The following is a 12,910-nucleotide window of genomic DNA, read 5'->3' on the forward strand; positions in this document are numbered from 1 at the left end:
TTTGAAGTTACTATAAGAGTAAAAATAGTTCAGTTAGGCCTAAGATATAAAGAAATTCGATGAAAATCGATTTTCGAGTATAGGGGCAAAATGGTCATTTTACCAAAGATGTAAATTCATGATTGCTTAATCTTAATTAGTGATTAAATGAGTGCATATTATCATTATAGATCAAGAATTACCAAATCTGAACCTAGATCGGGGGAAGGGCAAGCAAACCGACTAAACCGAATAGCCAAGTAGTTTTTGTAAACTGAGGTAAGTTGTATGTAAATGATACAACTACACTGTTAATACTTGTATTCATATCTCTTTCGAATTGATATTGTATGAGTTGTCAAGTTATGAATTGAGAATGTTTAGTAATATTTGAGATAATAAAGATATCCTGTTGAAACATTAGGATACGAACTGGATATTCGTGCCAAGGCATTGGGTGATTTGTGCACCAGTGTAAGACATGTCTGGGACATGCTTCAGCCACATTATGAGAGCCAGTATAAGACCATGTCTGGGACATGGCATCGGCATTCAGACGAGGGCTAGTGTAAGACATGTTTGGAACATGCATCAGCCATACTATAATAGCCAGTGTAAGACCATGTCTGGGACATGGCATCGGAACAGAGATGAGTATCAGTGTAAGACATGTCTAGGACATGCATCAGCCTCGACAGAGATAGCCAGTGTAAGACGAGTTTAGGACACGCATCGGCTAAGAGTTGTGCTAGTGTAAGACATGTCTGGGACATGCATCAACACGCGTATATGAGAGCCAGTGTAAGACCATATCTGGGACATGGCATCAACAATGTATCCCATGTTAAAGGTTCATAGAATATCCAGTAGCATTCTAAACGTTTCAATGATGAGAGTTATAGATCAATTTTGATAAAGAAAGAATAATCGTGTTGTGAGTGGTACATGTACCTATATGGTAAGCATGAGTAACGAGCTTAATTTAGAGAATGTGACTCGAGTAGATGATAATGAGTAAGTTAAATTATGTTTACCTTTGAGCTATAAGTATGATGACTAATGGTGAGATTGTTGTTTTATATTTATTCATATGCAAGTTACTAAGCTTTATGCTTACCCTCTTTCCTTTCCCTCTTCTTTCAGCGTTATCAAGCAAACTTAAAGATCCCTTAAAGTCAGAGATATTGATCACACTATCGGCCACAATACCCGGTATAGTTCGATTTATATTTTTGAAAGTGGCATGTATAGGGCTAGACTAGGATGTTGTATTAAGAGAATGATTCATGTATTTTGGCTTAAGTCAAAAGCCCTTCATTTTGTAATCAAGCTTGGAATAATGGTTATTATTCATTTTGATGAATGTATATAATGTTCTTTTTATGGATGAATTAGTGCCCATTGTGATGAGATTTATATATTGAAATAATCTTGTGTAGGTTGTGCAAAATAGGTGACAAAAGGGCTTGGGAAATAGCCTAGTTTGTCCATACGGGTAAGACACACGGACGTGTGTCTAGGCCGTGTGTGACACATGATTCACACCCATGGGCATGTGTTATGGCCGTGTGTCCCCTGCACTTAAATTTTTAAAGTCATTTTAGCACACGGGTAGGCCACACGGGGGTGTGTCCAAGCCGTGTCATAAAGTTAGTATGCATGCTTGTAGCACATGGACAAGAGACACGGCTGTGTGAATGACACGATTATAAGGTACGGGTGTATTCGTGGGCCGTGTGGTTTTGACAGAATGCTTATAATTTCAGACATGGGTTCGAGACCATGTTTGGGACATGGCATCGGCACAGAGATGAGTACCAGTGTAAGACATGTCTGGGACATGCATCAACCTCGACAGAGATAGCCAGTGTAAGACGTGTCTGGGACACACATCGGCTAAGAGTTGTGCTAGTATAAGACATGTTTGGGACATGCATCAGCACGCGTATATGAGAGCCAGTGTAAGACCATGTCTGGGACATGGCATCGACAATGTATCCCATGTTAAAGGTTCATAGAATATCCAGTAGCATTCCAAACGTTTCAATGATGAGAGTTATAGATCAATTTTGATAAAGAAAGAATAATCATGTTGTGAGTGGTACAGGTACCTATATGGTAAGCATGAGTAACGAGCTTAATTTAGAGAATGTGATTCGAGTAGATAATAATGGGTAAGTTAAATTATGTTTACCTTTGAGATATAAGTATGATGACTAATGGTGAGATTGTTGTTGTATATTTATTCATATGCAACTTACTAAGCTTTATGCTTACCCTCTTTCCTTTCCCTCTTCTTTCAGTGTTATCAAGCAAACTTAAATATCCCTTAAAGTCAGAGATATCGATCACACTATCGGCCACAATACCCGGTATAGTTCAATTTATATTTTTGAAAGTGGCATGTATAGGGCTAGACTAGGATGTTGTATTAAGAGAATGATTCATGTATTTTGGCTTAAGTCAAAAGCCCTTCATTTTGTAATCAAGCCTGGAATAATGGTTATTATTCATTTTGATGAATGTATGTAATGTTCTTTCTATGGATGAATTAGTGCCCATTGTGATGAGATTTATATATTGAAATGATGTTGTATAGATTGTGCAAAATGGGTGACAAAAGGGCTTCGGAAATAGCCTAGTTTGTCCACACGGGTAAGACACACGGACGTGTGTCTAGGCCGTGTGTGACACACGATTCACACCCATGGGCGTGTGTTATGGCCGTGTGTTCCCTGCACTTAAATTTTTAAAGTCATTTTAGCACACGGGTAGGCCACACAGGCGTGTGTCCAGGCCGTGTCATAAAGTCAGTATGCATGCTTGTAGCACACGGACAAGAGACACGGCTGTGTGAATGACACGGTTATAAGGCACGGGTGTGTTCGTGGGCCGTGTGGTTTTGACAGAATGCTTATGATTTTAGACACGGGTTCAGGACACGGGCGTGTCCCTGACACACGGTCGTGTGTTCTATGCTACACGGGCGTGTGAAGTCTTGATGCACAAAAGTTTTCTAAGTTTCCATGAGGACTCGGTTGGGTTGCAAACAACCCTGGATTTATGATTGGGCCTTGTAAGCCCATATATGAGATAGTTACTTGTGAAAAGAGGAGTTTTTTTTTTCAATTGTTTGAAATTTCACGGCCCAGTTTTATACAGTTGGTTGAGTCTAAGTCAGGTAGCACCACGAACCCTATCCTAATGTCGGATACGGGTGAGGGGTGTTACATTATAGGCTTGTAAAGCCATACTCTAGTAAGACTGAAACACCTTATTCTAATCAATATCAAATAGATGGAATTTAATAAGGTTTAAAAAAACCTTATTCTAAAAATAAAATAAAAGAAGTGTAATTCTATATGGATTCTTCTTTTATTTTATTTTACCATTGTATTTTATTTAAATAAGAATTTGGGTAACTTAATTCTAACAATGTGTTTTAATATAATAAAATGATTATTATTATTTATGTTAGGGTGTTTGGTAAATAAAGTTTTGTGCCCTTTTTAGTGGTTTGGGCACAAAGAGAATTGGGTAGTCAAAACCTCTAATTATAGTGTTTGGTGAATGGAGATTTGTAAGAGCTTGTTGAGCTAAAACCTCCAAAGCAAAAAATGCTAGGATGAACAACTTTTTTTCAACAACTGATTGCGAATTAGATATGTGGAATGACATATCTAACCATACTTACTCAAAAATTACTCCATTCATGCTCTCAAACCTAACAGTGGTACCAAGATATTAGTAGCCTCTATTCTCCCATTTTTACTTTCACCTCTAAAGTCCAAAGTAAATATCAAAAAAAAAAAGAAAAAAAACTCCATCATGAGTATACAAAAAAAAAAAAAAAACCTCCACCGTGAATCTATTTAAAGCAACATTGCCGTGAGAAATTTTCAATCGAGCCTATTCACCTTTTAATATTTATGTACTCTTAATTTATTTTCAATTTACTTGTAGAAAATGATTTCTTATGCAATTTTATATTAATTGAAATATGCTACTTGACAAATTTATTTAGAGTGTTATATAATTATTACTAATTTACATACTAAGAACATGACATAAATATCACTAAGAATATAGTTTACAAATATATTGATACACTATAAATGTTTATCAATTTCCACAAGGTTAATATTTGCAAATAAGGAACTTAAGAAATTTGTTTATTTAAAATTTCAAAAATATTCACTAATTAATTGCCAAAATGGATGTTTAATTCCTTATTAATAGTGTTTTATTTCAATAATTTCACCAAATAAAGACTAAAGTATTATAAACCAATAAATACTTAACAATAAAATGTGTTATGCCCTTATTTGTCATTTTACAGATATTAACTATCAGCTAAGTTTTACCAAATACTTTTAAATAAACAGTTAATAGAATTAGTTGGTTAAATTAGCCACTACAATCAGCAATCAGCTATCAACCAATTGCCAAATAGGGTCTTAGTGTTCTTTAATATAAATTAATGTGTTAGAAAACATTTATTTTAGTGTTTTTAGTGCATTTAGTGTATCATATTTTTTAAAATTTATTTTTAAATAAAAAATTAATCTAAAAAAATCAAATATAAGCAAACTAGGTCCGAGTTTACTTTTCTTAATTTTAGCAGGGCTTGGGCAAAAAATAAACTCATTTTTTGGGTCTGGCCCAGGCTTGAAAAATAGACCTAAACTCCTTGCACAAGCCCTCGCAAGTCAATCATGTATGATGGAATTATCAAAGATTTGACCTTTTCGAACTCTGCCTGTAATTTACTATAGACTCGAGAAACAAAGAGAAGATGTGTGCGAATGAGTTATCCAACAACAATAAAAAAGAAAAAGAGTGAATATAGGAACTCCAAGCTGCTTGATTAAAATATATAAGTAAAAAAATCATCACAAAGTTAATATTATATTAAATTAAAATTTAAATATTTAATGCATAAAAATTATTAAAATAAGCGAGATGTAAAAGAGAAGATAAAAACAAATAGATAATTTTTTTTAAAATTAAACTTAAAAGCAAATGAGAGCATTTTTATTTGTTATCAAACTTGAGGGGCTTTGAATACTTTAAAAAAAAAAAAAGTTGTTAAGAGCATACAAAATGGAGCCATTATGAAAAGAGTAGATATCAATGACATTTCAAGTCCTCCTTTGTCCTTCTACATTGCTCTCTTTATGGCAATACGAAAGACTCCATTCGCTGGAATTGCACTTCTAACGGTGTTTTCACCCTAAAATCTGCTTCCAATATCCATCATTGCAATTGGATCAACCTTCCACCTAAATTTTCTTTCTTTGGAAATTGTCTTCCAACTCGTTCCTTGCTTTTTTCGAGAGGAATGAGCGTTAGTATTGAGTGTTCGTTCTGCAACTCCAATCAGGAAACTGCCAGTCATCTCCTAAAAGAGTGCACTATGATCGACAACTTGTGGAAGCTTCTCCCTATCCCTCACTCTCAAGATCCTGTTGGAATGCTCCTTATGACACTTGGATTAAAGATAACCTTTTTTGAAACACCACCATATCCCTTGGGGCAATTTTGTTTGCCTTTCTCCTTCGTACCATTTGGATGACTAAGAATGCTATCATCTTCAATAAACCTTATGATGTTAAGGAGAGTTCTCTGCTTTCTCACTTCATTTTAAAATCAAAGGGCCTCCAGGACTAATTCATGTCAAATGGTCTCCTCTCCTCCCCCTTGGGTTGGCTCAAGCTCAACTATGACTGATCCTCGCTTGGCAACCCTGGCTCTGTTGGCTCGGGAGCTATCATTAGGGATCATAATGTTCATTCGATTGCAGTTTGTCATAGATTTATCGGAATCACAGTAAAGTTATAAGGTCTTAGGGATGCGCTCCAACTTGCTAAAAGCTTGCACCTTTCTCCCATCTCTTTGTGAACACAAAAAAATCATGATCATAAAAATGACTTGTTTGGTTCTCTTCTTCATGATTGAGTAGCTTATAGTGGAGCCGTCTGCTCCATATTTATCCGTTGTGCGGATGCTCTTGCTAGAAAAGGAAGCAGTTCCAATCTTAGTATTTGTATGAAACTAGGAGTTTAACTGATAACTTTGTTGTTTATTTTGACCTCTCGAGTTCTCTTCGTCCCCTAATAGCGTTGATCTGCCTATATACCAAACTGTTTAATTAAACAAAATTTCCTATCCATGGCAGGTGGTGGCATTAACCCTCTTAACCAAGTAAAACATTAAATTTAAGCATTTTAAACCTTTAGTTAAATAGAAAATTTCAAAATTTGGCCCCTCTAAAAATTAAATAATTTAATTTAAGTATTTTTAACACAATAATTTTAGCTTCCCAAAATTTTATAATTATTATCTTTATCACTCCTAAACAAAATTCCTGGTAAGTGTGTAGATAACTTACAAAATCTTCAGAATGGAAATGGCAGCCATGAAAGGGTGATGTAGGAAGATTAGTAGCTAAACAAGTGGGAAGAACCAAGTAACATCATAATGAACCAAAAAAGAACATCATAATCCAAAGATAATTCACAAGGTAAAAAAACGGAGTATATACTAAATATAGTAATACATACATCATAAAAGGAGTATAGAGCAAAAGGAAATGAAAACCAGAGGTGGGTAAGACGGTGAATAGGGCCACTTCCTTCTGAAGTGCTGCAAATACACTGAGAAATGTTTACAATTAGGGAATTCATCAAATTGAAAATCTGTAGCGGCCCTAGCATCAGGTGTTCAGTCCTTTGGTCCGTTGCTTAGCAAATAAATGCTGTTAACTCAATCATATGCAGGGAAAAAAAGCATGATAGCCAAGTACTAACATCATATAGTATCCCATTTTGTGCTCTCAGACTCAAGTAGATTTGTTGTCAAATTTCGAGTTAGATCCAAATCCGTCCAAGCTTCTTTGTTTGGTCTTTAGCTTCAGGCTGATTAGCAAGCGGAAGATTGCTTTTCGATCAAAGGATTCCCCCTTGCAGTTCAAAGCAGAAGATTGCCTTCACCAACTGACTTCACTTATCAGGCACCAAAGTGAATTTCACAGCACATTGCTTGCAAACTCTTGTTCTTCCTTGAACTACCAGTGCTTGTCATGCTAGTTTTTACAAGTAAATAATGCAGTCTTTCCTTCTCTAAATCAACTTATAACATCGGTACTGAATCAATCAAATGCCAATTAAACTTTTCAAAGAAAAAAATTCTTCCTCTCTGTTGATAAGAAAACCAGAAAATCTGAGATAAATTTGGGCTCTGATATTAATATTCACAACTCGTGCTCACCTATGAATGGCACTTACTTTCTCCAATGTGGAACTTGTAGAATTGGAGAGTCTATCCATCAACCTATTATATGTAGCAATATCAGGTATATATCCTTTATCCAACATCTCATCCACCAAGTTTTCACCTTCCTTTCTTCTCCCATCCCTTGTATATCCATACACCAAAATGTTATAAGTCACCTCATCTGGTTCTAAACCCTTTGCTGAAGCCAATAATCTAAATTTATTTGCATCCATTGTTCTTCCCAAATCACAAAGATCTTGCATAAGACAATTAAAAGTCAGGATATCTGGAACAATACCATCTTTAAGCATTTTTTCCATCAATCCAAATGAATCTTCTCTTCTCTGGGATCTCCTTAAACCTTCAATCAATGTGGTACAAGCAATCGAACTTGGAACATCTCCTTTCAACCATAACTCATTAACCACCTCAAATGCTCTACCAGCATTGCCTTTACCACAAAGCTCTTCAACCAAACCACAATAATCAAACCCCTTCGGCAAAAGTCCCTTCCTACAGAAATCAACGATCATGTCAGATGCCTCCAGAACCTGGCCTTCCATACACAAACCCTTGACCAAAATCTCACAAGTCACGGTCGAAAATTGGCACCCTGATTGAGTCATCTCATTTGCCATCTCAATAGCTTCCTTAACCTTCCTTTCTCTGAAAAACCCTTGAATCAAAGTGTTAAAACTAACCACATTAGGCCTACAGCTTTTCTCCTTCATTTCTTTAAACAACTTCAATCCTGATTCAAACTTCCCATTCCTGCAATAACCACTAATCAAAGTATTAAATGTACACACATCTGGTTTCACTCTGTCCTTTTCCATCCTCTCATAAAACCTCAAAGCGTTATCAAAATCCCCACTTTTCAAATACCCATTAATCATAACATTATAAATAACGATACTAGGCCTTCCATCGATCAATTTCTTCATGGATTCAAAAGCAAAAACAGCATCACTCAACTTCCTAGACCTACAAAACGCATCGATAACGAAACGAAAAAGGGGTTCTATCTGAGGGCAAGAGAAGATACCTGGAGAGCAAGGGCAAGGATTGGCAACTACAAAACTAAGGAGAGAACGAAGCAGGGAGAAACGGTGAGAGGAAGCTAAGGAATGAGCCATCCACAGGTAAGTAGAGTGATCATGACGGAAAGAGTCAACGGTGGAGGCCCAAGAGAAAACTTGGAAGTCATAGTGGGTGAAAATGGGGTGATGGTGAAGCTTAGTTTTGAGGACGTGAAGGAGGGTTTTGGGGGTTAAGGGTTGGTGGGTCAGGTGAGCTTTGAGGAAGGAAAATAGTTGCTTGTGGTGATGGGGTTGGGGTGTTGTGGGGAAGAGAGAAAGGGAAGGAATTGGTATTTGGGGTGAGTCCATGAGTGGAGAGAGTGGTGGGAGTGACTGTGGGCATTTCGATGGAGGATTTTGGAGAGGTTTAAGAAGGTTCTTCTTCTTCATTAGCTATTTTTTGAAGAACAGAAAACTTGTCAATATGACAAACAGGAAATAATGAATTTTGATAAGGCCATTGCCTTTTGTTGTTTCGATTAGGTAAGTTTTTGAAGCCCACCCGAGACACTTTTTCGGCCTATCTCAACCTGTTAACCTTTTGACTTAAATAACCAAGAAATAAAAAATAAAAAAACCTAAGATTTACTAGTTAAGTAACTTAACAACCCATTTCTTCTTCTCTGGACTGGCCCCAGGAGTTTTCAGTTTCAACCCAAAGATGAGAAGTAGCAGCCTCCATGGGACTTCTTCGATACGGGAGCTAAGTAGCATTTCTCATGGCAGGAACTTCAAGTCCTCCTTATACGATTCTTCCAAGCACCCATTTGCCAGAGCCATCCCTTCACTAAGTTTCAGTATTTCTCAAACTTCTACCATTTTCACTTTTGGTTTTTCTTTATTGGGTTTCTTAAATCTCTCATTTTTTTTCTTTTAATTTATTTCTTCTTGCAGAATCTAGTCATTTCTGTGTTCGTTGCACTGTCAGTTTTCGACCTTGCATTGATATTCACAAGGTAATTTGAGCACAAAGGAATGCTTTTTTTTCTTGGTTTATTTTGGTTGAAGAAAGCTGACATTCTTTGTTATAACTTTCTAGTATACAATTTCTATAGACTGATAGTTTTCATCTCATTGTAGAAATTAATTTGGTTAATTATATGTTGAAACAAATTTCATCCTTTGGCTAGCATAGTTAAAGGAACCTAAAAGTAATATTGATTCTTTGGTGTTTTTATTTTTGTTCTCATTCCTGCACTATGGGAGGAGAAAAGAGTTTTTCTTCATGTATTGGGGCTTGTGTGAGACTGGCTTTGACATTTTTGCCAGTTCCTAACACGTGAAATATGATTTAATACCAGGGGAAAGTGAAACAAATTGTTGGGTCAACTCTTAGAGATTCCAAGGAGGATGGATCAACCCTTGTAACCAATTTTGAATCGGATAAGTTGGCAGCTGAGTTTGCTAACTTGTACAAAAAAGATGGGCTAAAGGGAGGTCATGTAATCATGCTTGGAGCTGATCCTCTAAGCCAAGCAGCAGCCCTTGAAGCATTGCGTGCATATCCTGGTAAAAACTGATATTTCAGTTTCATATTTAGTTGTCTGTTTATTTCAGCTGTCTTTACTGCTTATCATAGTACTTTTTGTGATCGCTGCCAAATCTTTCTGTCCTAAGATGGCCTAATTTTCTGGTTCCTTGCAATCAAGATAAGTTTTAATGTTATTAATATATAATATTCTTGTAAAAAAGTGAAATTATTGATTCGAAGATATATGCTTCTCTAGACGCAAAAGGAGTAGTCGGAGTTAATTGTCAATATTAAGTTGTTGGAACTTTATTTTCATTTGTAAATGTTAGGCTATTCTTCGGTAAATTGGGACTTTTTAAGTGCAATGTTCAGATTATTTTCATAGTAATTCAGGTATTCTTAGATTATCACTGCAGACGAGTTTGTTAACAATACTATTGTCATATATATTTATGATGAATGGGAAACCTTTTACAGGTTGAAAATTTCTGATTCCAATATTCTTATACCTTTGGCATGATTTTCTTTGTCTTCCTGAAAGTACTTGATATCATTGTGAAAGCTTTGAAGGTCAGATATCTATCCTGGTTAGATATGTACACTCTCGAGTCATGATGCAAGCTTCTACTGGTTGTACTGTAATCTCAAATGAAGTTTCTTGAGAGTGGTTGTCTCATCCTTTTTCTCTATCTTTGGTAATATGTTTAATGTTTACCGACCTTTCCTCTGCTGAACTTATTGTGAGCACTGGAATAATCTAGGTGGCTTGCAAGTCGGAGGCGGGATCAATTTAGATAATTGTTTGAGTTACATTGATGAAGGAGCCAGCCATGTCATTGTCACCTCAGTATGTTGATCAATTTTTAACATTATTTGTTGCAAGATGTGAAATCCTGACATGTACAGGGTTTGCTGAGAGAAAACATCTTCACCTAATCTTGTGTATGTTTTCTTGTTGGACTTGTTGCAGTATGTATTTAACAACGGGCAAATGGACCTTGAAAGGCTCAAAGGTCTTGTCAATGTTATTGGTAAGCAAAGACTTGTTTTGGACCTTAGCTGCAGAAAGAAGGTAGGAAATATTTCTGTCTTCTGCACACTAAATACTTGGAGAAATCTCTTCTGAATTTGATTATTGTCATGCACATTCTACATCGTTAGCCTCCATTACTCCTGATTCCCGAGTCCCCAATTTTACTCCCTTACTCTTGAGTGTTATCTTCTGAGTTGATAGAATACTTAATTTTGGCTGTTTTTAATCATAAGATGTTGGTTTCCATTGCAGGAAGACAAATATGCCATTGTCACTGATAGATGGCAAAAATTCAGTGATGTCTATCTTGATGAAGAAGTATTGAATTTTCTTGCCAGATTTGCAGATGAATTTTTGGTTCATGGTGTGGATGTTGAAGGGAAAAAGTAAGTCTGAACTGTGTCATTTATTACAACCTGCAATTCACACTTGCTAGTTTGTATGCTGTTGTAGTTTTTACCTGGTTGCTCTTTCAAACATGGATGGTCAATTATGATTTGTCAGTTAGTTGATCTGGATTTAAGTTTTTGTTGTCGGTGATCAGTACGCTTGTTTGAATTATGCGATTGTGTTGTTTTAGCAGTTGTCTCTTGTTCTTGCAGCTTTGAGTCTCTTGATTATCTTGATCCTTGCTCTGAGCTAACCATTGTATTAATGGCACTCAGAAAGGCTTGTCCATCATTTTGCTCACAACAATCCAAAGATATCCAATCAAGCTTTATTCGTGCTTATATGTCTGGTTTGCTTATATCTGTTCATAAGTGCCTGCCGTACCATATGGATTGATCACTCTATGTTTTTAGAATGTCTAAAGATTGGGAGCTTGTAAGACATAATTGGTTAGAGTTTCTGCATTTTGACCGAACCATACCCCACTCTAACATGTCCTTTATGGAATGTCTGAGGGTTGAGGTGTTTCAGTAGTTATTTGCTTCAAACTTCATCAACAGAAGGGTAAAATGATTTGTACTTCCCTCTGTATTATAACTTCTAATGGTTTATTTATTACAGGCTGGGAATAGACAAAGATCTCGTGGCATTGCTAGGCGAGCATTCTCCGGTTGGTAGCTCCTACATTTGCCTCCATTATGTTTTAGTCCAGTTTTTGGTCTATCATTGCATTTGACTTTTTCTTCTATTCCGTGAATATAAAGTGCCCGGGGAATTAGATTTTTATTATAAGGTTATGACTTATTAAGGTGTATATTTTGCAGATTCCTGTCACTTATGCTGGCGGTGTGACAGTAATGGATGATTTAGAGACAATCAAAGCAGCAGGGAAGGGACGAGTGGACGTCACCGTAGGAAGTGCCTTGGATATTTTCGGGGGTAACTTAGCATACAGTGATGTAGTTGCATGGCATGAGAATAACAGGAGGGGCATAAACTAAAGTTGTAGAGCTACCTGAGGCCCTAGAAGTTACCTGGTCAGCCAGCCCTCACTCAAGGTGTGCTAAGACAACTTAAAACTTAAACCTGAGTCAACCCTCGATCTGCCGGGCTTCCCAAGATCATCACCTTCTTGGCATGGATGATTGTAGCTATGTTGTGTTATAGAAGCTTCTACTGGGAAATCCTTGGAATGAACTTCTGATTCTTTTATACTGCATTGCATATTTTACAAACAATAACCCTTTTTTTTCTATGTATTTCTCCTGTTCAGTTTTATGTATCTGATTTTATGATAAAACCAGAACTTCATGCCACCAAGTTTGTAGATAATTTAGTTGGAAGAGGAAGAAACCTCCGAAGTTGGTCGAGTTGCTAACAATAAGATACCATTCTTTTATGATTTTGAGCTTGCAATAAAACGTGGGAGAAAAAATATAGTACAAGTTACACTTATGATCACTCTAAAATAGAGGTTATTTTATTTAGGTTACTTTAATTTTTTTTTTAATTTAGTCACTTTAATTAAAATAATTATTTAAATTAGCCGTTAAAAATTTTATTAATTTATAATGGATTGTTGATATGACGCCTTAACTCATTGAGTGATTAATAAGTGGTGATTTTTTTTTGTACTTTAGATTGAAGTCGAGTCTTTGTAATTAGTTCAAAATACTTTGTTTT

The 12,910-nt window shown here is 36.1% G+C and overlaps 2 protein-coding genes across 2 annotated transcripts; one reads left to right on the forward strand and one right to left on the reverse strand.

Moving 5' to 3' along the window:
* Positions 1–6,472: 6,472 nt before the first annotated feature.
* On the reverse strand, positions 6,473–8,871 carry LOC108460759 (pentatricopeptide repeat-containing protein At2g36240). The gene has a single exon (XM_017760387.2). The coding sequence runs from the start codon at positions 8,721–8,723 to the stop codon at positions 7,245–7,247; it is 1,479 nt and encodes a 492-aa protein (XP_017615876.1). The 5' UTR covers positions 8,724–8,871; the 3' UTR covers positions 6,473–7,244.
* Positions 8,862–12,682, forward strand: LOC108460761 (1-(5-phosphoribosyl)-5-[(5-phosphoribosylamino)methylideneamino] imidazole-4-carboxamide isomerase, chloroplastic). Its single transcript, XM_017760388.2, has 8 exons — positions 8,862–9,130; positions 9,228–9,289; positions 9,635–9,842; positions 10,566–10,651; positions 10,775–10,876; positions 11,090–11,223; positions 11,849–11,897; positions 12,052–12,682. The coding sequence occupies exons 1-8, from the start codon at positions 8,995–8,997 to the stop codon at positions 12,226–12,228; spliced, it is 954 nt and encodes a 317-aa protein (XP_017615877.1). The 5' UTR covers positions 8,862–8,994; the 3' UTR covers positions 12,229–12,682.
* Positions 12,683–12,910: the final 228 nt, after the last annotated feature.

This window comes from Gossypium arboreum, chromosome 4 (assembly GCF_025698485.1).
Source record: "Gossypium arboreum isolate Shixiya-1 chromosome 4, ASM2569848v2, whole genome shotgun sequence".
NCBI lineage: Eukaryota > Viridiplantae > Streptophyta > Magnoliopsida > Malvales > Malvaceae > Gossypium > Gossypium arboreum.